Here is a 24,362-nt window from a genome sequence, read left to right on the forward strand (position 1 = left end):
TCTTCGGCACCCATGTTGTTACTCGAGCAGACCATCGGTTACATGTCCTACGCTTACATTACTCTACTTGTTTCTTTCTATCTCAACCTGAATATCATATGTTTAATCGCTAATTCATTCTGCCATCATTTTCCGTCTCTTTTCCATTCTTTTAATAATGGCACACGATTTTGCGGAAGATAGGCGAAGAATCGGGCGGTTATTATCGTAACAAAACATAAATGAAAATAAAAGAAATAATGTTAACGTCGCTGTTTCCGCGTCCTCCTTGTTTTCTTCCTTTTTTTTTTGTTGTCACTCCAACGCACCGCGAATGTCCTGCAGCGAAAAGCGCTTGACAACAACTTGGCTACTACTATTTCCTACAAACTATTGCTATAGTTATTATTAGCTTTTGAACCCTCGCACGGTCCGATTCACGAAGGATTCCCTAGAGTGAGTTGTTCCATTTCACCGAGGAACAAGCAACCAGCCATTGCCAGTCAGAAAATAAAGAAGAAGGAGGCACGGCGTGCCCCGTGATGCGCTCTCGCGTGCTCGCGCTCGGAGAAGAAGGAGACCAGCAAGCTTCCGAACGGACCCCTGAGCAGCTTTTCGGTCTCGGCACTGTGGAACGCGGCCACTCCGTTCGCACACGGTTCGCTTATGCCACTCCGGGCAAAGGGTGGCCTCGCCTGCTCAAGACTTGGCATTCCCCTGTGGCCATTGGTCACGCTGGCCAGTTTGGTGTCTAGCGTCTCCTGCCAGCAGGAGCAGCATTCTGGAGGCCGACCGCGCAAGTTCATCAGCTATTATGGCCACCGGGAGGTGAGAAGCCGTCGTCTGGTTTTCTGCAATACCTGTGGTAGCTCGAATGCTTTTCAATTCTGCTGCCAAGGAGGATCGAGGTCGCCGGTGCGATTCGTGGGGGCTCCATTATGGTAATAACGGTGGAATGGGAAAATGCTACGGTAGCGATCCTTAGGTTAACGTCTAAGTGGTCAAAATTGAACATGAAGCTTTCGCTACGGCGTCTCATGGTAGCCCCTGTGTTGCTTTAAGGCGATCAACGCAATCAGTCGTCTTCCGTTTTTTTTTTTTCGTTTTCTTGTGCTCTTGATAGCTGGGGCATTATGACTACTGTCCTCGCTGAGTCGTAGTCCTCGAAGAGCTCGGTCTGGCTCTTTGTGGCAGACGTAGGAAATTCCAGCATGCAGTTCTGCTCACTGGGTCGTGCACGATTGTCACGCGCAGGTACAAGAGGGAGAAAATTTTATCATCTACTGCTTTGCTGATCCGAAAGCCAAGATCTCGTGGACCAAGGACGGTTCAGCGTTGCGCCAATGGTCCGCCTGGCAGGGATACTCCGTGTCGGAGTACGACGCCCAGGACTTCAAGGTATCCAGGCTGGAGGTGCAGGCTGCCGACGCGGACTTCTCGGGCGGCTACAGCTGCTCGAGCGAGTCGCTTGCCAAACACTTCGTCCAGGTCACGGCCCTGCGGGACTCGACTGGAGGCGAACCGGCCTGTCACGTTCTTGTGAGTGGCCGCCACTGAGCAAGGCAGACCGGGCGTATATAATGATGGACGAGTAGCGTGTAGGTTGATTAAAAACGTTTACTAGCACACGGTGTACTACTATCGGCAGCCGCGCTTCCCACGAGGTTCGCTGCTGCACCTTTGGCAACATGTCATTCCACTCAACGACGCCTTTGCCGGTGTCGGCTTTAGTTGACGTTTATTTGCCTGTACCATTCTGCTGCCGTTTTAAGCGCACACTACCATGAGGACATCTGCATGCTTTGTGCTTTGTGATCCGGATTTTGAGCTGAGGTGAACAAGCCCGCGGCTTTCGACAGAGTTATTTTCTCCTTGTATGTAAACGGGATCGTACATTTTCATTAGATGCCTCGCACATGATCCGGTCTCTCAGAATACATTCGGATGATGTTCCGAAGTTGTACTCAACGAACGACTGAATCGATCACTCGAACTCATTTTCTCCAATAGAATTTCTGCCAACTACCAGCGTAGTTGGCAGAAAGCGGACGTCGCAGCATCAAGGCTTGCAAATTTAAATGTACAGGGTGGTCCTTTATGAAAGGGAACGCGCGATCGCGTGGCCTGTGCTCCGTGGCGGGTGGCGGCAAGTTTTATTCAGGGACCTCAGGTGGCAGTAGTGTCCCTGTATATGCTCCTGCAGAGAGCAGAGTTGCGCATAGGTCCGCCATTGTGTTCCAGCTCTGCAGTTAAGCAACTGTTCGAGCGCGCAGAAGGCAAATGCAGCGTGATGTTCCATTTGCTTTCTACTCATGCAGCTGGTAGTGAGCTACATATGCGACAATTGTTCGCAAGCGGTGAGCAAGGTGACACTTTTTAATGCAGGCTATGCTCGAACGATTGGTCCAGCCTGAGGGGTGCCAGCTACCCGCAACAACCTTGCAACCTTGCAACAAAAATCGGTGCAATGTTTTTCAGCACGCATATGAAGTTTTCTCGCGCAGGCCGGATGGCAAGAAATGTTTTCAAGGGTGTTTATAGAAAACTCGCACACGTGTGGTGGACAATTATGTGAGCCAGGCACGTACCCAGGATTTTTTTTCGGGGGGGGCCCACCACCTCCATCATCATCATCATCATCATCATCATCATCATCATCATCATCATCATCATCATCATCATCATCATCATCATCATCATCATCATCATCATCATCATCCTGTTTTATGTCCACTGCAGGACGAAGGCCTCTCCCTGCGATCTCCATTTACCCCTGTCCAGCGCCAACCGATTCCAACTCGCGCCCGCGAATTTCGTAATTTCATCGCTCCACTTAGTGTTTTGTCGTCCTCGATTGCGTTTTCCTTCTCTTGGTACCCATTCTGTAACCCTAATGGTCCAACGGTTATCTAATCGGCGCATTACATGACCTGCCCAGCCACAGTTTGTCCTCTCGATGTCAATTAGAATATCGTCTATACCCGTTCGCTCTCTGATCCAAACCGCTCTCTTTCTCTCTCTTAACGTTATGCCTAGCAATCTTCGTTCGATCGTTCTTGGCGCGGTCCTTAACTCATTCTCAAGTCTCTGCCCCATATGTCAGCACTGGCAAAATGCACTGATTGCACACCTTACTTTTCAATAATAATGGTAAGCTTCCAGTCAGGAGCTGGTAATGTCTGCCGTTTGCGATCCAACCTATTTTTATTCTTCTGTGAATTTCCTTCTCATGATCAGGGTTCCCTATTATTAATTGACCTAGGTAAACGTACTCCTTCACAGTCTCTAGTGGCCGACTGGCGATCCTGATCTCTTGTTCCTTTGCCCGGCTATTTATCATTATCGTCATCTTCTGCATAATAATATTCAACCCCACTCTTATACTCTCTCTGTTAACTTCTCCAATCATTTGTTGTAACTCGTCTGCATTGTTGTTGAATAGAGCAATGTCATCGGCAAACCGAAGGTTGCTGATATATTTGCCGTCGATCTTTACTCCTAAGCCTTCCCAGTTTAATAGCTTGACTTCTTCTAAGCACGCAGTGAATAGCTTTGGAGAAATTGCGTCTCCCTGTCTGACCCATTTCCCTATAGGTATCTCCCTGCTTTTCTTGTGTTATAGAATTAAGGTAGCTGTAGAACCTCTTTACATATTCTTACGCGAAGGACGAGCCAGTAAGACGAGAAACTATTTACAGATTATATTTACAACAACGGTTGCAGAGCTGACCGGTTAGATTCACAGCGCGAGCCCAGTTCGTTCTTCCTCCTCTTTTCTGGAGTGATGGCGCCCACGCACCTCGTTCAAACAAACAAATACCACACGCATGTAGAAATATTTTTCAAGCTTTTTACGTAAGCGTTCTGTACTCCTTGATTACGTAGTGCCTCTAGACTGCTAGTATCTCTACTGAATCAAATGCATTTTCGTAATCTATATAAGCCACATAGAGAGGCTTATTGTACTCTGCAGATTTCGCGATAACCTGATCGATGACATGGATGTGATCCATCGTAAAGTATCTCTTCCTGAAGCCAGCCATTTCCCTTGGTTGACAAAATCCATTGTTGCCCTTATTTTATTGGAGATTATTTTGGTAAATATCTTATATAATACTGGGAGCAAGCTAATGGTCCTATAATTTTTCAATGCTTTAACGTCTCCTTTTTTTGTGGATTAGTATAATGTCTGCATTCTTCCAGTTTTCTGGGACCCTTGCAGTCGATATACACTTCGTATAAAGAGCCGCCAGTTTTCTAAGCATTATGTCTCCTCCATCTTTGATTAAATGGACTGTTATTCCACCTTCTTCTCCCGCTCTTCATCGTTTCATGTCTTGCAGCGCCATTCTGACCTCATCGCTAGTTATAGGAGAGTTTCTGTATCCTGTTCATTACTGTATCTAAGTGAGGTATCGTGACTCCTCTGGGTATTGTATACAGGTCAGCTTAGAATTTTCCCGCTGCTTTTACTGTATCTTCGAGATTGCTTATGATATTATCCCTCTTATCTTTTAGTGCATACATCATGGTTTGTCCTATGCCAGGTTTCTTTTTTACTGATTTCCGGCTGCGTTAATTTTTTTTACGGCTTCTTCAGTCTTTCCCATGTTATAGTTTCGAATATCAGTTATTTTCGCCTTGTGGATCAGTTTTGACAGTTCCGCGAATTGCGTAACGCTGTGCGGCCGCCAGTCCCATACAACCACGTAGAGCGCAGGACTCTGCGATTTTAGACGTACTGCGCTCACAGAGAAAGGTTAGAAAAACACCCACATAAGCACAGCAGAGAAGTGGCAACGTGAGGCGGTTCGACCGATAACTGTAGAAGCGTCATTCAAAGCAAGTAATTATTTTCCACTTCCGGCGGCGTTTTCTCTGCTTCCTTCTTAAATAAAAAGATGTTGATCCATAAATATTCTCATAAACAACGGTTAACATTTTTATTATTCGCTTTTGCTTGCAGTTTGGTTGTTGCGTTGGCTCTCTCCCTTAGTAGATCGCTTAATTTCTCAACTCATTGCGATTTTTGTTTCCGGTTTCCAATATTGCGCAAAAAGTTCTATACAATTAAGGAAAAACAGCCGAGGTAACTGGCGACAGTCATCTTGCTTATGGGTTTAAGGGTTATTGCAGGGTTTCATGATGGACGCTCTTTCACATCATCTTATTTCCCACCTTATCTAACCCATATCACGTATATATGGTTCCGGGCATCTGTCAGCGTCGCGGCGAGCCGTAACTCAAGGAAATAATGAAGCAAAGGAAAAAGTTAAACGCCATTGGTGTTTTCTCCGGCCGCAACTCGTTCCATGAGAGTACAGACCAGCTGAGTAACAGCCGCATCCCTCTCCTGGTCCCAGAATCAGCCTAAACAGAGAAGGTTGAACTAACAAAAGCAACAGCTATGCGCGTGACGGTTGAATAGATGGTGACAACTGAGCGCACCTCGAGTTAATCGCGCGGGTGCGGAATCTATGAGAAAACTGTCCTTCCTATTACAAGAAATGCCGATAACTATACCGCCATCTAAAAGGACTGAAAAAGGCAGCATAAGGCTGACCGATGAACAGCTGTCAAGTCTCAACATTAATCTGGCGGCGCTTTAGGAATGTGTGAGGAGTGGTGGCGTGGGTGGGGAGGGGGGGGGGGTTATGCCACTTGATTTCGGGGGGGGCCCGGGCCCCCCCGGGCCCCCCCCCCCCCCCTGGGTACGTGCCTGATGTGAGCGCATTTTGGCTGCCGCAACCAGGCGAACAATGATTGTGGCCAAGAGAACTATCGCACCTGCAGTTATGTCAGTGATCGTTAACCGTGACCGTCATTCATCACTAACCGTCATTCACAGCAGCCGGACGTTTTCGATATATGCGGTAAAGGCACGTAGATTTAAACGCATTTCAAATGTTCACATGTGCACATTTTATGCAAAGCTTACTTTTACGATTCATACCGCAAGCTTAACAGCTTCTTCGTAGCAGCAAATCTTCAAGTGGAAAAAGATTGAATATGCGCGAGCTTCTAGATCAAATTTATTTCGGACAAAGGAGTGGTTGAGCAATGGCTTGTGGCAGCAGGGGATGAGTGCTGGTTCTTGGAGCCTTGGGGGCAGAATGGAAAGCCACTGAAAAGGCAACCCGTTATTAACAGTAACAACAGGTTATTTTTATTGTACTAGTAATATAAGATGGCAAACTTGCAAAGTAATTATTCACCCATTGCAGACTGTAATATGACAACACTTTATCTTCTTTATCTCTTCATACTACTAAGGTTAATTTACCACAACACAGCGCTTATTAAACGTACAAAAATAATTTCGCATTCCTCACGTCGACTAAGGATGATCGAACAAGTAAGATATTGCGGGCGGTAAATGCTGAAGCTGTCACAGCTGTCTCATCAGCGGGAGCGCACGATGTTTTCGCATACTACAAAACAATGAACACGAGTACATTAATCAACCTTACATGGAAAATCAGAACGCCGACAAAAAAAATATAAAGAGAACAGATTAAAGAAAAGCCAGGATGCAGCGGGCAAATCGTATCTGCTAGTATTTACTGTTTTGAACGCACTGTTATAGAGCCGCATAGATAGAACAATCGTACAAGTTACACAGAAACTTCGGCGAGTTCGTCAGAGACGTGAACTCCCTTCTTTGTCCTGCGTCTGTGTCACGCTGCACCTATACTCCTAAAATTGCACAAGTGAACAACCTCTCATGCCAGGCGTACGCATTTCATCATGTACAGGAGTGTTACTCGAGATAAATGCTGCTTTAGTGTAAACAAACCGAACTAGCCTCTGTAAACAAGGCGAACGCACCTCGCACCCCTTTCGGAGCTGGCTGGTCTCGTCCGTCCGCACGGCACCGCGTAAAAAGCTTTGCCACCTTCCGTGCGACTTGTGCAGTTTGCTGCGCTGCACCCAGTCATACTGGAATGCAGGTGTCAAAATGATGTGTTTCCTAACGCTTCACCAAAGCTGTTAACTTAATATCGTCGGATACCGTACGTGCAACCCGGAGCCGATCAGGGCAGCGCACGCAATTTCGATGACACTGACAGAAACGAGTCGGCGCCGCACCCGTGAAGTTGGCTTCGCAGCGGCGCAGTTGAACATCTGACGTCATTCTTGTACCACGTGATAGCGCTCGGCGAATAGCGGTGCGAGCGGCGCCGGAAAAGTTATGCGCAACTCTGCTCCCTGCTAGACCATATACAGGAACCTTACCTCCGCAAAGAAACCTGCCATGAGTAACTACTTAAGAGGAAAAAAACAAAATCGGGAAAGAAACAATTTATGATAACTCAAAGGGAAGCTCATTACTTTTCGAAGCGAGATCAGGATGCCTTAGAACACGCACCTATAAAGCGAGATATAAGAAGGAAGAAGCATGTGCTTGCTGCGGTAAAGCTAGGGAAACGATGGAGCATGTTTTATTAGAATGTGAAGACATCTGCCCAGCGGTTGATTTAGGCACCACTGGTCTCATGAAGCCCTTAGGTTCAACGAGAGCAGGGGAAAAGTAAACATGTAATAGAGATTAGTAAGAGGCGATTGGAAGATTGCTGGAAGAAAAGTAGGGAAATGACAAAATACGGGGACGTACAAAAACAAAGTTCGAAATAGGGAGTCAGAAATTTGGTTGTGGGAAATAATTGTGCCTTTTTGTTTTACTCTTTCTTTAACCTAGGTAGGGCATTAAGCAGTATAATAGCAAGAGCTTGGTGGCGCAACCCACCGCCCCATTCAAAAGCGGACGCTCGTAACATCCATCCATCCATCCAGCAGTAGGGTGCCTCACTACCTCGGCAGAGCATAGGCCACGCGCTCGTGTGTTCGTTTTCATAAAGGACTACCGTGTGCCTCAAAGAGGTATGGCAGCAACAAGCATGCAAAAGTGCAAGAAAAGCACTTTGCGCTTGAAGAAACGTAAAACAGTGAAAAAAAGAAGAGCTAGTGCTGTTATATATATATATATAATTCGAAGTTCACGAAATCGAGAAAGACTGATAATGGAAGAAACGTTGTACAGACTACGGATATCTGTTCAGGTTCCGAATGAATCCCTCCGACTACGCTGCGGTATCGTGGCTCCGGACGGAGAGAATCTGACTTGGTTCAAGGACGGCGAGGAATTATTTCCCGACAATGACCGGTTCCTGGCCGTCGGCAGGGCCCTGGAGATACGGAGGGTCAGCGAAGACGACGCCGGCGCGTACGGCTGCTCCCGTGCGCGCTCGGCGGTGAACGACTCGGCCGGCATGGCACATGTCCTGCAGCTGGTGACGCCCGTGCGCCTGGAGCCCTTGGAAGGCGCCGTGTACGCCCCGCTAGGGGCGCGCGTGAACCTCGAGTGCCGCGCGTACGCTCGTCCCGACCCGCAGATCACGTGGCTGTTCGGCGACCGCAGCCGCGTGTCCAGCCCGCTGCTGAGCGTCGACAACGTGTCGGTCTCCCACTCGGGCACCTACAGGTGCTCGGCATCGCACGAGCGATGCGCGCGACTGGTCGCCGAGAGCGACGTGACAGTGAACGTGTTCGAGTCGACGATCCGCACCAACGAGGGCTTTCCGGGATCCGGCATCACGCTGACGCCGGGTGCCGATTTTCTGCGGCTCACCTGCGACTACCCGGCCGACCGTAGCGCCAAGATCGTCTGGATGAAGGGGAACGCGACCGTGCGTTCTGGCGACAAGTACGTCTACAAGGACCAGTCGCTGGTGATCAACAAGCCGGAGCGCAGCGACGTCGGCAACTATAGCTGTGTCGCGCTCGGCCGCGTCGTCAACGAAACGGCTGTGATCGTGGTCGGGCTGAAGGTTGACATTCGCACGAGCCAGTCGAAGCGCTTCAAGGAGGGTCACGACGGCTTCCTCTCTTGCAAGATCGATGGGTACCCGAGGCCGACCATCCGCTGGTACAGAAACGGGCACCTGCTCAACGCTTTCCGGAGCTCCAAGTTCAAGTACGGTGGGAAGGGAGCTGACGACTACGGGACGCTCGTCATTCGTAGGCTGGGAAAGCGCGATGAGGCCACGTTTGCGTGCCTCGTGGACAACGGCCACAGTCAGGACCGCGCCTTCTTCGCAGTCGTCGTGAGCGTTCCGCCCTCCCCCCTCGTACCTTTCTTCGTGATATGCTGTGAAGTCGCGCTTTTGACCGCTGTCGCCTTCCTGTTCGAACAACGTGTGCGCAGCCTCTGGATGGCCGCCCGCAGGACGACTTCGCCGAAACGCTTGCGCTCGCCCGACAGGGCTGCCGGCCATAAGCAGAAGAGCTGCACCGAGTCTGACATCCTGAGGTTCATCAGCTGCTTGGAGTCTTCGGGCGATTTGAATTTAGACGATCTATACGTACCTCAGCCTGACGAAAAGCCTCAGGCAAAGGACGTAGACGCTGCCTTAAAAGATAAACCGCCCAAGTCCGCCCTGTTTTCCCGCGGTAATGTCGACGCCGCCGCCGAACCACATGTGGAATTTAGGCCTTCGGAAAATGTTGTGAAAGCCGACATTGAACCCCTGAATGAGTTAAAAGCGCTGAACAAAGCGCTTACAGAACGAAAGGAAGGTCGCACAGAGGAAGAAGGACCTCCAGAAGATAACGTTTCTCGTAGGAAGAAGTCGCGCAAAAAGAAGTCCCGGCGCTCTTCCCGCAGGTCCTGTTTATCAGAGGACGAACCTTTCCCGGTGACCGCACAGGAAGACAGTACACTGCAGGCGGCCGAACTGGAGAAGCCCTTGGTCACTGCGCAGAAAGAGCGAGCGCCTAAGTTTTCCAAAGTAGCGGAGGAGCCTTTGCCTACGGTTGCGCAGTCGAAAGTCTCTATGGTAGATAAGATACCGCCTTGGAAATTGCAGGAAGAAGAGGAAGTGCCGCAGTTTTCTGATCAAGGTTCCCAAGAATTGCCCGCAGAATTCGCAATTTTGCGAGCGAAAGCGAAAAAGAAGCGAATGCCGAAAAAACTGTTCGCGGTGCCGCCTACGGAGGAGTCTGAAGACGCCGGGCTAAGACGACCCTTGCAGAAAACCGAGGAAGCGACACTTCTAGCGAAGGGCTCCGTGTTCAGTCAAGGGAAAGACGCCAAGGAAAAAGCGACTGCGTGCAAGCTTGCTGCGGAGACCTGCTCGATATCGTCGCTTGATGACTTCACGTATCGGAAAGATTCGGCGTCAAGTCAGATAGGTGGTAGTGAGGTTTTGACAGATACAATAGAGTACAAGCCGGCCGTACGCAAAGCAGATTCTGACGGGACGGGAAGCTTTCTGTTCGAGGAGGAGCAGTGTAATTGGAAGCATCCGAAGAGGCAGCTCACTGAATACCCGGAGGCACCAACAGTTGCTGTGGCGGGTGACGTTCCTCCAAGTGGTCACGAAGGCGCCTTGTCCGGCATGCCAGCTGCAGAGGGGGACGCGTTCGCAAGAGGTATTGGCTTCACTCTAGGCACCAAGCATGAAGACGGCTCCTTAAGAACTTTGAAGCGGAAAGGCAAGAGACGTAAGGGTGGGCGTAAGTCGAAAAATGCAGGCGGATTCTCACCGGAGGCCACAGAAGAAGGACCTTTCTTTTTTGGCGCTTATGCTGGTGCGGGAATGAAGCAGAATATCCTTCGCGTACCTTTATTCCAGCAGCGTGATGAGGCCAAAAAAGCCGGATTTGTGGGATACGCAGAGGACACCATGGTGGAAGGGTGGTTGAAATGTGAGACGAAGCCACCGGAAGACGCAAAGCGGGGCTCTCTGACTCGGCGCGAAGAAATGGGCGGGTATCCATCAATTGCGCAAGGGCCAGTTTTTCCAACCCAAGAATCTGTACCTTCGCACCCAGACCTAGAAGCTGTGCGGGCTCTTCCAATTCAAGAACCAATCCCATTCCCTACAGCTCTAGAAGGAAAGCTAGTTCCATGCATGTCAGAAGCAGAGCCAACTTTTCCTGACCTTCGTCACAGTAAACCTACTGTGAAAAAGCGAGAAAGCAAGCACTTTCTCATTGAACCGGCGATCAACGTTGACAGTGAAAGCCCGCCAGGTCCGCCGTCTCCGGAGGAGGTCAGTGTCCGAAGCCGGAGGGACAACTGTGTTGAACCACCTGTTGTCACAAGGGTGCCTTTTCCATCCAGGCACAAGAGTGGGCAGAAAGTAGAGCTTGTACAAAGGGAGGTGCCAGAAATACTAAGTCCACTAGTTGAAGTGTCTGAGGGCGCACCAACAGGTAGTGCGCGAACGGAGATAATCGTAGCGACACCACCACGAGAAACCCTTTCACGAAGAACGAGTGGGCAAAAAGTAGAGCCTGTACGAAAGAAGGTGCCAGAAATACCAAGACCACTTGTTGATGTTTCTGAGGGCGCAATAACAGAGGGAGCACCAACGGATATAATCGCAGTGACACCACAACGAGAAACCCTTTCACGACGAAACGGTGACCAGAGAGGTGAGAAAGGTGCGACCACAACGCCCGTTAAAATGGGGCCACTGGTTCTGTCGCCAGAAAGCGTGGTGTGCGATAGTACACTTGCAGAGAGTACCACGACCTCCGTGGAAACTGTGCCGAGTGGCACGGGGCCGTGGGCTCTGCAAGAAGCTTATCCGCGAAGAACCACCGGAGATAGAGACGATACAGTGAAATCTACGACTCTGGAGAAAGCGTGCCACTTGGTTGAAGTGCAAGACAGCACACTGTCAGAGAGACCAATATCAGAAATCACAGTGTCTGAGAGCGCTGTAGCAGAAGACACGGCGCCTATGGTCGTTCAAGGAACTCTTACACAAAGATTCAGCCAAGAGGAACTCGTGTCAGCCGCGAGAGAAACGGCGCATGTTTTAGAGCGCAGAGAATCCGAGGACTCGTCCGAAGACACCGAGTCCGATGTCACGGCAGTGATTCAAAAACGCCAACAGGGAAAAAAGTTGGGCACTGACGAGCGCTCGCCGACGAGAACTAGCAGAGAAATGTTGGATCACCCACCGGGCACGATAAACGGCGTGCTTGGTGACACAACAGTACCAGAGACGCTATCGACGAGCGTCGAGTCAGAGAGCAGCGCCGATAGCGAAGATAGGGGCCTTGTGGAAGTGGAAGCTCGACCCCTCGCGTCAAAGCGGCAAAGCACTTCCACAGATGATGAACAAGACACCATCGAGGAGCAGATCACGCGGTACGAGGGCTTGCAGGTTCCCGACTACCAGACCACGTCGTCTTCATCAGAGGGTGAGTACGAGCCTCCGATGGTAAGTGACCTGTTCGACAGCACCGCGTCACCGGAATCGGATTGGACGCAGAACCCGGACAACTACTACTTCCTCTCCATTCCCCCTTTCGAGTTCGCCATACCCAGCTCTCAGATCGACGGGCCGGAAGCAGGCTCGCCGCCTGGGACAGCTTCGAAACAGTCGGCGAGGGATGATAAGAGAAAGCGTGGTTCACCGAGAAAGCGGCGAAAGCAGCACAGATTTAAGAAACATACGCAAAGCGGCGGGAGCACCTCCGGGACTTTTACGCCGTCGACGGAGCCGGAAGTGGACAGCCCCGGCCAGTCGACTGCGGATAGATCCGGCCAGCCGAGCACGGACAGATCCGGCCAGGCGAACCTGGTCAGAGCTGCACCCTCGACAAGCCACGAGTCTTCTCAACGCGAAGACGAGACCGCTTCGCCGAATCGACGTGTAAAGCGAAATAAGTAAAAAACTCGATCGACACAAGGAAAAATATAATTACTTCGACACGTGGTCTGTCGGATGCTGGAACACTCTTCTGCTTTGCTTATTTTGTCAAATACACTATGTTGGCACCGCTTTTCGAAATGCACGCCTTCTCCTTCAACAGTTGTCTGGGCTTGTAAACTGTATGGTTTACTCACGCGATCGCTTGATTTATAACTCGATGGAGGGCGAGAACAAATATACCGTAAAGCCCTGACCCGTATGAAAGGTATATTGTACGAGCGTCAGGTAACGTGCATTTCTGACAGTTTGCGCAATATACAAATTGTAGGTGAACTAGACCCACTAATAATGCTATCGCACAGTTTGGAGTTTTCAAGGCATGAGGACTGTTTAGTGTTGATCACGAAGTTGATGTCATTTCACCGTGACTGATCGACATCCAACTATTTAGGATATTATTATTTTATCAGTGGTTCTTACTAAGCATGCGTGTACTGTACTGTGACATGTATGCACACACAGAGCGGCAGGTGCGAGGAAAGGCGGGGGTGTTTTATTGCTGGCAACTGAGCGAAGCTTCAGGCACCGGCGACTTTTCCTAAAGGTAGTTTTACAGCGAAGCTGTTAGCTTCTCGGTGGTCGGCATTTTTCGCGTCCGTCAGCCAAAAAATGTGGGCCAATCCCGGGGGCCGTGCAGTCCAGGAACAATGGCTCGTAACACCTTAGGCGGAGGCTTCAAACCCTCCGCAAAGTGAAGCGAACGGTGGCGAAGCTTCAGGCACTGGCGACTTTTCCTAAAGGTAGTTTTACAGAGAAGCTGTTAGCTTCTCGGTGGTCGGCATTTTTCGTATCCGCGTCCGTTAGCGAAAAATGGGGGCCGATCCCGGGGCCGTGCAGTCCAGGACAATGGCCCGTACCCCCTTAGGCAGAGGCTTCAAGCACTCCGCAAAGTGAAGCGAACAGTGCATACATTCTTAGGCATCACGCATACAACATACAGAACAGCATACGTTTCAATAAAGAACAAGCACAAAAATTTGGAGGACGCTTAAGCTTCGCCTTTAAGAGTATAGCATTCAAAGATCCCTGACTGCTTCTCACACTTCCCGACAACTGCAGCGTATGTAACCGTAATGTTTACCGGGAAACGCTCGTGGCGAACGCTATGCACGAAGGTGGGCTTTCTGGTAGAAACGCGGTCTCTTGCATAGGCCGCGATGCGGCGGAGGCAAGCGCCATCTGGAAGCGTTTCAAGGAAGCGGGCGTGCGAAAATGGTGGACGTCGTCTCCGGTATATGCATTGTAGAAACGCTAGAAAAGAGGTTTGAGTTTTAGCTTAACAGGAATATGTTTTCACGTATATTCAAATTGCACTCCGAGAGCAATCACGTCTGTAGGTTGTGTGCAAGTCGTAGTTTACAAATTTTCCTCGTATTTTAGATTGAGAAATTCAATTAGTTCAGTCAATTTCTTGCGTCACATAGAAGGCCTGGGAATGCGTGGCTCGAAAATCTTTTTGTCGCAACGACGCCTGGCGCGGACGCCAGATTTTCTGCCACACCGGGCGCCTCAACGATATTGTGTTAAAATATTCATGCGAACCACATAATTGATAAGGCGCTCCTGATAATGCGAAGCACGTAGCGCTCCCCGCATATATTTCCCGGTAAATATTACAGTTGCGCAAGCTGCCACGGCGACGGCTGTTTGCGACGTGGGGAGTGACGTCACTAGCCTTTCGTGCATATAAAAACCAGCGTAGCAATTGATTTTGATGTTTCAGCACCGCTATGGGCGGCGGCATGCTGTCAAAATTACCATTACTCTAAGGCAATAAAGCATTGCATACCCCCTCAGCAGTTGTGGCGGTTTTCAACAGCTTCGCTCGACATCCAGTTTCGCAGGGCCGGGGTGACGAATTTTTGTCTGCCACTCTGACACACTCTACCAACAGCGTGCTTCTGTACATATCCGTTGCGGATTAACATGTAAAAGTATTTCCATATCACGGCGATTGATAGAACCAATGCTGAATTAAGGTAGCTTTGCTCAGTACCTCTGCATCTTTGTGCTGTATAAAGCAGTGGGGGGGGGGGGGGGGGGTTGCGAGTCCGTCTACATTGGTGCGCGTTCTCTTGCACAAGTAACGAAGCGAACGAAGCGAATGAAAATCATCGACGAACCTAAAACTGTAGGCAGTTTGCAGATTCGGCATGGAGAGGGAAGAAAATTTAAAGCCGGAACCTTTGTTATGGTGGCTTTAGCAGGGTGTGTAGATGTGCTAGTTTGGGCAGAAATAGCAAGTACCGGACTTGCCCTGCTATACCCTACGTGACAAATTATGGACAAGTCCATGTCCTGGCTGCGGGCGCCACAAACGATCACGCGAGTTGCGATCTGTTCAAGATCTAATTTTCGAAGAGCTTCTTTCGCTCTGTACTGCTACAGCAGCGCACGAAGTTAAGATACATTGTTACTAAAGCGGAAGAAAATGCTACTGCAGCTTGAGAAGTGAATTATATATAGGGTGTTACAGCTAACCTTTTAGGCAAGCTATTACAAGAAAAAAAAACGAAAAATTAACACTGTTCAGGATGCGCTTACAAGACCTATGATTTCCGGACGTCAGACCTATGACTGCCGAGCACCGCACGCCTTATTTAGTATTTCTTGCACGTGTCTAAAGCGAAGCGTTCTTACCGAGTTCGGGGCGCACTTCCGACGCACCTGGCCTCTAACGCTGAACGCGTTTAACGGGATGGCGTGCCATCTAGGAAGGTGCAGCGAAGAAGCACGTTACCGTTTCAAGGAAAAAAGTTTCGTACACTCTTCAAGTACTAGAGAGAACTGTGGCGCTAGTGTCTACGAGAACTGCGAGCAGGGGTGAATGATGGTTAGTACACTGATTTTCTTAAACTTGGCCTTTTGACTTCCAACGGCCTTCTGGCGTACTGCTTGTATGTATGTCTACATAATATTCAGCCTCTATGCAAATAAAATCGTTTCTCCTTGCAATATGCTGCTTTTTAATACTAATATTTATATATTTATGCCTTGAAAACCACACTTCACATACGCACACATACTGTTCGCGAGCCATTCACACCAAGAATGCTTTGTCGGTGCGGAGTCGTCACTCCGCCGACCGGACGGGCAGCTTGGCGAAGTCCTTGGACGTGACCAAGGGTCCGGCGAAAGCGCCGACGTACAGCAGCGACGCCAGCAGGAACGCCAGCGGGAAGAGCGTCTTGCACGCGTCGTCAATCTCTCGAGGTGAAAGCCGCACCACGCGCGCCAGCCCCGCTGCGGCGGCCACGGGCGAAGCTTCGGACGAGGCGGCGAGCTTTCCCGCCGGCGAGATGCAGCCGCCGGCAGTGGCGCCTGTGGCGCTCGGCGAGAACACGACGACGCCCGAGGAGGCCCCGCGAGGCGGTGACGCAGTCGCGGTGGGGGGCGCGATGGCAGCGTCTCGAGAGTTGCCCGCCTTGGGAGGAGAGGAAAGAGGGAGGGGCAGGAAAGAAAGAGAAAGAAATAACGCCGTACGAAAAAGTTCACAGTGTTAACGAGCAGCTAACCGAGTTCTGGCATTTCTAGAGAGTATAGGCTTGTCTTCGCGCTCTGTTGAAATAAACTGGTTGCTTTTTATACCTGAAATGCATAGGTTTATCAAGAGAGAGAGAGAGAGAGAGAGAGAGAGAGAGAGAGAGAGAGAGAATATGGATAGAAGGGCAGTGAGGTTAAGAGATATATTTCCGGTTGGCCACCTTGCATGGGGGAAGGGGTAGGGGACAGAGAGTGAGAGAGCGTTGATTGGAGATCTGTCGAGAAGGCCGGTAGACCTCAGGAACTTGAGTAGTGCGAATAAAGCCTTCTGCGCGGAGTTTATTTCGGAGCACTGGCCTACTTTTTGTTATGATGGCAGACGATTTCCGATTGAATTATCAAAAAGTATATATTCCCATGGCACCCAGAATGGAACGCGCTACAAACCAGGGTTTGGTTTCTAGTCAGAAAGGCTGAAAGCTGGAATAAATAAATAAATAAATAAATAAATAAATAAATAAATAAATAAATAGAAAATTACCTAATTCATCGATGGAAGGAGGAAGGGTGAAAAAAAAGGTGGCGGATCCAACACACGATGTTTAAGTTGCAATTGCATTTTATTTGCAACTTATGTAGTTACAGATTCTGCTTAAATTCGAACAAAAGTTCACACGACCTCACATAGTGGATGGAGCGATGACTTGTCGGTTAATGTGACGTTTTGCGAATGGGGAAGGATGCGTTGTGACCAGAGGCGCACGTGCAAAGATATGAAACGTCGCGATGCATGTTTGACCTTCAACGCCTCTGACGAACACGTTCATACGGTGAGAAGGCTTCTTCACTTTGTAAATGTCTTTGGTCCTGTAAATGTTTTTTGTAATATACGCCAAACGTGGTATGGGCAAAGAAGCTATATCGACATGCTGTTACGCGAGTGCATTTTCAGGATTGCCAGGATTGCACTGCATGCAGGATCGGCTTGCATTACCAGCCACATTAAAACCGACGGGGGTACACATTTGTGTCCTAAGGATCGACCCGCCAAGCGAACCCCTTTGATCACAATGTGTCCGGGATCTACCCAGTTTTGTTTACATCGCCTCGAAGATCGTCTGCTATTGCACGCTGTCCGGGAACCGCTTTGATTACACTATCTCCAGGATCAGCCTGGTTTACCATTGCTATGTCTCCAGGATCAGCCCACTTTTGGCATATAACTGGCAGTAGGACAGTCGGAAAAATAGGCGGGTGTATAGGAAAAAGAAAAAAAAGATCGTTTTAAGGAAGCTTGCACACTTCGGTGATTCCTTCGGATATGAACTCATTTACTTCGACAGAAGCACTCTCTCTCAAAATGGGAACCGCCATATTCTCAGGAACAACTTCTTTGCGGTGCACAAAACGTCGTCTTCGTCCGCTACAGTAATCCCTGCTGTCACCTCCAAAATGCATGAAACGAATAGATGATGACTCTCTCACAGCCTTGCCTGGCGCGCAAAACCTCGGACCAACTACGAAGTGTGCGTGATTACGCAGTGACTGGCATTTTCAGCTACCAACTGCACATTGCCACAGGGGCATGCGTTTGATACCTATATAGTTGTAGCGGTGAGGGTCAAAGTTTTCTTTTAATGCGATTGACATTCTCAGCCTACGCCATCCATCTTTCTTAGGCCGCTTAAAAAAAAAAAAAACCTTCTACAATTTCTCCGGTGCTGAACAGAACGAAACCCCCGTCCCACTGGTTCCTCAAGCAGAACAGACGGGCGCTTTAGAGCTGTTCCACGAATACCTGCGGGCAGCGAAGGGCTGTTTCTGAGTGGTAGCACGCACCGGCGCGTGCCACCGGTGCAATATTAGAGGCCATGCAAAAGGAGGGGGCTCAATGGGTGCGCCCCTAGATGGCGCAGCGTGTGCAGAGGGCAGCGCGAGAGAGGAACCCGGCTGAAGAACGCGGCTCACACATGACGCGCTTCGGCGGTGGCAATACGGCGTGTCGCCACATCGTGCTTGAATGCCAGTTGCACTGTCGTCGGCAGTCATCGTGAAACGGGTTCTGTCGGATTTTTTTTTTCTGCGCAGCACGCGCAGGGTGAAAGTGAGGGTGAGGAGGTGGCCTGACGACGACGAACGACGACGCGATAACGATGACGTAATAGAAAGGGCGGACTAACAAAGTAATCCCACCTTAGAACTTTCAGATGCTGCCGTAGTGCAAACTGAATGAATGCCTGTATGAGTCGATTTCTGGAAGTGAATTCTGAAGGGCATGGTTTGTTAGCCATTTCCAGACTCCCATGCCGAATGAAGACATTTCAGCACCAGACGCCATCCTTCAAACACACTTTCTTTTATGCTCACAGTTACACTAAACGTCAGCAAAGTTCACCAAAAAAAGACTTTAACGAGCCCTGATGACCTGCGTGGTCATGTACTGCATCAATAACTTTGAGTATTATGCATTTTGCCTGAAAAAAGCAATACAAAAGAATATTTTATGCAAAGACCTGCACATATGTGAGTGTCCGATGGTGTGTGCATTTTAGCCTGACCAAAACGTTGCATAATGTACTGATGTAGTTCACTGAAATGTTTAGTGTCGCGAGAATTTGTGCGCCGTGATAGGTAAGAAGAGAAATACAACTATTAAGGCCCATCTTACATTCTATAATTATTGTGTATTGTGTATTACTTGTATTCCAATAAATTCATTTCGAACTTTTCGTATTTAAAAGAGACGTTTCGCTTGATTTTGCAACTACACATCATGTTCAGTGGAGGCTATGCAATTTGGAAATCAGTGGAGTGCTGATGCGTGTTTTTTTCAGCAAACCGCAACACAATTGTACTAAACTGAGAATAGCGAGACCTGTGTTTTGAACTGATATTTTTTTACATTCTATGTAAATAACTTTGCGTACATAAAGAATCCAGTCAGTGAGAGCTTATGGCTCTTAAGCTGGATTGCTTAGGTTAAGCGCCAAGTTATGTGTGTTCCCCAATACTTGTTTGAATTAGTTATTGTATCAGTCATTTAGAAGGCATCAATCACTCCGATTTTCCATTTCGATTTCGAATTTTCGATTTCATTCCTTAAGGATGCAACTTTTATTCATATGTATAAAAATTTGCGAAAATGCGCACTTATGTATAAGTTACCGTGTTTAGAGTGTACTATAGACACTAGCGGCACAGTTCCGTCTAGTGATTTTTCCCGGAAGCTCTATGATCAGCGCATAGCCTCCGAGATCGCGCTCGCTCGCAAGTGCGAGCGCGTGCAGTCTCGGAGGTCATGTACCGTGGCGTCCATTGAAGATAGTAACGGTAAAGGAGTTTTCCCTCTTGCACTTCCGCGGGCCAGCGTGTGGAGTTGCAGCACTCACCGTGTGCAGTATGAGGACGTACTGGAGGAGCGCGGCGATGATGAAGCACCGGCAGACGAGGTACCAGACGTCGATGGAGCGCAGCTGGTGGTCCTGCGCCCTGCTGGCGAAGTGGCTCACCTGCTGGTGCTCGAGAATCACGAACGAGAGCGCCATGAGCGCCGCGCGAGGCACGGGACGCCTCGGGTCGAGCCAGAAGCCAATCCACGACAGGAGCACCGGAAACAGGCTCGGCCCCAGCGGGTCGATCAGCACCGCGAGGAGCTGGCGACGGAACGCGGCCCGCACCACGAGTCGCGTGCGCCTGCGGCCTGTGCGATTTGATCGGCTTGGAATTTCAGGGCAGCGCCTCCTGAGGCGCCTCAGTGAAAGGCCCCGGAGATAATTTCTATCAATTGGTGCACAACGTGCACCCTGTGCTTGCGAGCGTTCTCGTCCCATTGGTCTCGTCCAGAGGGCATACCGGCTCATTGGCATTGGGGCTCGCAGCCAGTGTCGCTTGTCAGGAGAGCTGAAGTCAACCCTTCGTAATACGGCCACTGCGGCCGGGAATCGAACACATGACCACACACTCACCAGCTCCTAGAACACCACATGCGCTAACCACCGTCGGAGGGCGTCACCTGAACATTGGTGACAGTCCCCGCTAAAGTAATTAATCTCGGAGACATACTACAAACAAGAGATCCAGGATATGGACCGGCATATTTTAAACTTCAAGGCGTAAAACCAACTATCGTTCAATACACTGACGAGAAAACAAGTATTCGTTATTGATAACCAGCCTATGGTTATCAGTTGAGTACCTAACACATTCATCTAAGCAAGATAGCAACGAGAGAGGGGGTGTTATATCTGGAGATTGAAAAAAAAAAAATTCTCGATTGCATTTGGCAGACTCTCCTTAGTCACGAACGGCAGCTTATCAATATCATCGGAAATAAGTATGTTTAGTCATGATAATCTGCCATTATAATCTTCCATGAATACAAAACTAGACAAAGACGCTTGGACGCAAGCTAAGGACTCCGCAAAGAGCGATGTGAAAGAAGGTAATAAGTACAACATGATCATGATCGGGAGCTTTGCCAAGCCGAGATACAGTGGCGTTTTTCCCATGTCCTCAGCCATGTGGATAAGAAGTGAGTGAGTTTGGCAAGTTGTGTTGCCTACATAAGATGACCAGTAGGATATTACATTGAGATACTAAGCTTAATGCTAAGGCTAGCATTGTCGATGTGACAAGGTTAGGAAATGTGCGGTTTGGTGCCTTCTCCTGACGCCAGCAGAGGATAATTGGAGAACTCTGAGAGAAACCTATGTCCTACAGTGGGCCTAATTAGATTGATGATAGTCCCTGTTGCCTTACTTTTCATAGTTAAAGCAGATTGATATGTCATTGACACTTGAATTATAGCTTTTCTCCGTCATTAGCTAATATGCAGACGGTAGTGAAAAATGGAAACACGCACGCACAGGCACACGCACACGACGACGACGACTACACGATCGTCGCCGTAGCCTTGATGTTCTGTATGAAGCCTCGCGCCATATGCTATAGGTGCGAGCGAAAGCTTGCTACGGTGGGCCGAGAAGCTTAGTGACTTGATGCTGCGTTTTAATCTCGCGCTCGCAAGGGAGGAAGACGGGCGCGAATCGCGCCGTCTTCTCACGGGCGCAAGAGGGGAAACGGAGAGACATGCCAAAGCCTATGCATTTTCCTGCATTTTCCTGACGTCACGCCACTTTCTCCGATGGAGTTGGCGACTGATCAGCTGGCCACGCTTGGTTAGGGCTGGTTTGGCTGAGCCTGTTTAGAGCTGTTTTGGGCCAGTGTGGGGTGCCACTCTGCACAGGGATGTGTAGACAGGCCTTCTGCGTGTGCTTTTGTAGATAGTGCACGATGCCTCAGTGTTTTCTGGCTTGGTTGCTGTACTGAAGGTGAAGCTCTGTGGCGCTATGTGACCAGTAACACAGGGTATGCCACTGCTGCGTGCCGAACTGTCGTGGCAACTACAACAACGGGACCAAATTCGGAGTTTTCCCCATCCCAAATGACGATGACCGTAGAGACAAGTGGGAATGAGCAATCCGCCGAGATGACACAGGCATCTATCTGTAGGCTATACGGGATAGCAAGGTTTGTGATCGCAATAAAGCTTCGACTGGGGCTAGTTGATATGGCATCGTTCTGTATACATTGTATATTTATATTGTATATATCGTATATTTAACATATTTGTATATATTGTACTGCATAATTGGTATGGAATCCTTCTGTATACATTTGACGTGCGACAGCGAACAATAAACAGTTGACAGTTTGCGCACATGTGCGTGTGTGTTTTGTCCTTTGTATAACAGTATAGCGCAGCAAGCAGAACAAAACGTTGTGATCGCAGTTTTCTCGCTAATCACGATTCTCACAAGATCCGCACTTTGTGATGGCTTCGGTAGCTGGGCCGAGGCGTAAACGGCGCGGATATTGCGATTGTGTTGCATCCCCAAATTATAGTTTGGGTGCTACCAGTGGCAGTGAATTTGAGAATGTGGGATTACGAAACATGATTCGGACGATGGAGCCTTTAAATGAAAACCAGCCTTTACAGTCGTAAGTTGCTAAAATTTCTATGGTGAGAAAGTATTTAGGAACCAGGCGCTCTGTTACATGCTGCGGCTGTAAATGCCTCATTCTCAGCTTAGCTACTGCACATTTTGGTGAATTCTACACTTTGGTCATAACATATATCACACGTGTTGTTGTCAGCTTCGTACGTTTATCTTCACATTGATTTTGGTATATTCTGTGATCACATCATAATGTTTAACTTTTAACATAATCCAATCTAGCGGCTTGCTATCTGTTCTTGATTGTTGCTACACTTTTTATGCTGTCGCAGGTATGCGAGCTTCACTTCAAGCTGGAATATATACATATCTAAGGACCACCGGCTCATACACTACGAAATTCCTAGCTTCCTCAAAAATAAGCCAGTAGTTATGAATATAATGGTTCATAACATATAGATTCACAATTTGAACAAAAATAAGACACCTCCATTTATTTTCTGTCCCTACGTATTTGAGCATAACAATAGGAGCAGTTATGTGCCAATTTCAAGTGTATTCTTAATATTTTTTTTACTCTTAAAATATATATTTGGGTCTGTGAATTTCATTCCGTGAACAGTATTCCTTCTACGTTTTGCTATTTTGAGTTTATTTGGTAATGTGGTTATTAATGAAATACCTGTATGTGAAATTTATTTTTATAGTTTTTTATATTTTATAGTTTGCCCCCGAAAACAACGTATTTGTTCTCAAAATAAACTTGCAGTGCATTATGCTGCATAAACTGAGCAAAACGTCTGCAAATGAACATTCTCACATAATAAAAACGCCATTTTGTTTATTCTGATAATCTATTGTCCGAAATTTGGCTGTAAGAAATGATGGCTGTAAGATACGACGGGCGCATAGGTATTGTCTAATTATATATGAAAAATTGCGCACAGAATATCGTGTGGCAGTTACCTAAATGATGCGTAAGCACTTTCTACTAATCACCTGCTGTTTCGTCGTCGTATGCATTGTGTTTGGTATAATTGCGAGAAACACCACGAAAGAATCGCGAAACGGAGAAGGGCGGTTGCAACACTGAAATATTAACTGAGACCATCATAAGACGACAAACAAGAGGCGAGTAGTAGCAGTGTTCACCCATGTTATATGGTGGTGTGTTTGGATGATGATGCTGCCTCGTGGAAGATGAGCACCGGCCGATGCGGGCTGTAGTACGGGACGTATTTGAACAGCGTCACATTTGATGGACCTCGTGTACGTACACGTGGTCGATAGCGCTGCCTGCTCTCGATGCGAACCATTGTCAACCGCGACAAACCGCACTCCGGCGGCGGCTGCGTATGGCGCGGCCGCGTGGGCCCTGTCTTGAGAGCGATCTGCGATGGGGGACAGAGCGCGCCGACTGCTGATAGCTTCGTGTGCGCTGTGCTCTCGCCGCTTGATTGGCATTGAATTAAGCGAGAGGCAGCACGAGCGTCAACTCGCTCGCTGATGCGGGCCCTACCTTGAAAGCGATCTCGTCTTACGTGAAGCACGGACGGGCTACCTCGTTGGGTAGGCATAGAAGTGCTTACGTATTTAATACTCTAGTACAAGCTCTGCATATTTCCCCAGTAAACGGTGGCAAACGACACCTAACTCCTAATAAAAGCGCCATGCAGTGTGACATACTCGCAGGCCAAAGGCACGCCTCGAATATGTTTTTCGTGAGCTACCTCCTATTTAGTTTCCAAACAAAGCGAAAAAAATGGAATAAGGAAAAAAAATTGTCGGTCATACAATGCAGGCGAAGCTCTCGCTTTCCTAAGCCGCACGTGAGTGTGTCTCTCCGTCGCAACGTCAGGCAAGGTCTGTGACGTCACGGGTGCACATGGAATGAACATGCCTTAGTTTGTTCTAGGGGGACGTGCGCGCGCTAGAGAGCGAGGGAGGGGGGGGAGGGGCAGGCTATTGCGCATCTCCTCGTCTACGGCAGCTGCAGCCTGTGAGAGTGGTAGCGCGCGTCCTATTTTGGAGGCACTCTGCGCTGGGGTCGAAGGATAGCCGGCTCGATAAAGCAGACGGCTTCATGTGCGTTGTGTTCTCGCGCACCTAGTTCGCGTTTAAGGGAGAGACAGCACGAAAGACAGTTCACTTGCTGCTGCTGCCGCTTTTCATCGGCCCAGCATTCTGACAGCAAGTGTCCGCGGTCATCAAG

The 24,362-nt window shown here is 48.8% G+C and overlaps 2 protein-coding genes across 3 annotated transcripts in view; one reads left to right on the plus strand and one right to left on the minus strand.

The window, feature by feature from the left end:
* Positions 1–424: 424 nt before the first annotated feature.
* LOC135919529 (uncharacterized) lies at positions 425–12,807 on the plus strand. The gene is made up of 3 exons (XM_065453418.1): positions 425–807; positions 1,234–1,518; positions 8,040–12,807. The coding sequence occupies exons 1-3, from the start codon at positions 646–648 to the stop codon at positions 12,666–12,668; spliced, it is 5,076 nt and encodes a 1,691-aa protein (XP_065309490.1). The 5' UTR covers positions 425–645; the 3' UTR covers positions 12,669–12,807.
* A 2,857-nt stretch (positions 12,808–15,664) lies between these two features.
* Positions 15,665–24,362, minus strand: part of LOC135919537 (glycine receptor subunit alpha-2-like) — a 32,002-nt gene continuing 23,304 nt past the window's right edge. For both annotated transcript variants that reach the window (XM_065453430.1, XM_065453431.1), the window contains exons 7-8: positions 19,583–19,893; positions 15,665–16,134 (exon numbers count right to left, since the gene is read on the minus strand). In XM_065453430.1, coding sequence (XP_065309502.1) covers positions 15,784–16,134; positions 19,583–19,893 — 662 coding nt within the window. In that variant the 3' untranslated portion in view covers positions 15,665–15,783. The remainder of the gene's footprint in view (positions 16,135–19,582; positions 19,894–24,362) is intronic.

This window comes from Dermacentor albipictus, chromosome 3 (assembly GCF_038994185.2).
Source record: "Dermacentor albipictus isolate Rhodes 1998 colony chromosome 3, USDA_Dalb.pri_finalv2, whole genome shotgun sequence".
Lineage (NCBI taxonomy): Eukaryota > Metazoa > Arthropoda > Arachnida > Ixodida > Ixodidae > Dermacentor > Dermacentor albipictus.

Coding starts and splice junctions, on each gene's coding strand:
- LOC135919529 (XM_065453418.1), top strand. CDS start 646: ATGCCACTCCGGGCAAAGGGTGGCCTCGCCTGCTCAAGACTTGGCATT. Junction 808..1,233: donor GCTATTATGGCCACCGGGAG/GTGAGAAGCCGT, acceptor TGTCACGCGCAG/GTACAAGAGGGAGAAAATTT. Junction 1,519..8,039: donor AACCGGCCTGTCACGTTCTT/GTGAGTGGCCGC, acceptor ATATCTGTTCAG/GTTCCGAATGAATCCCTCCG.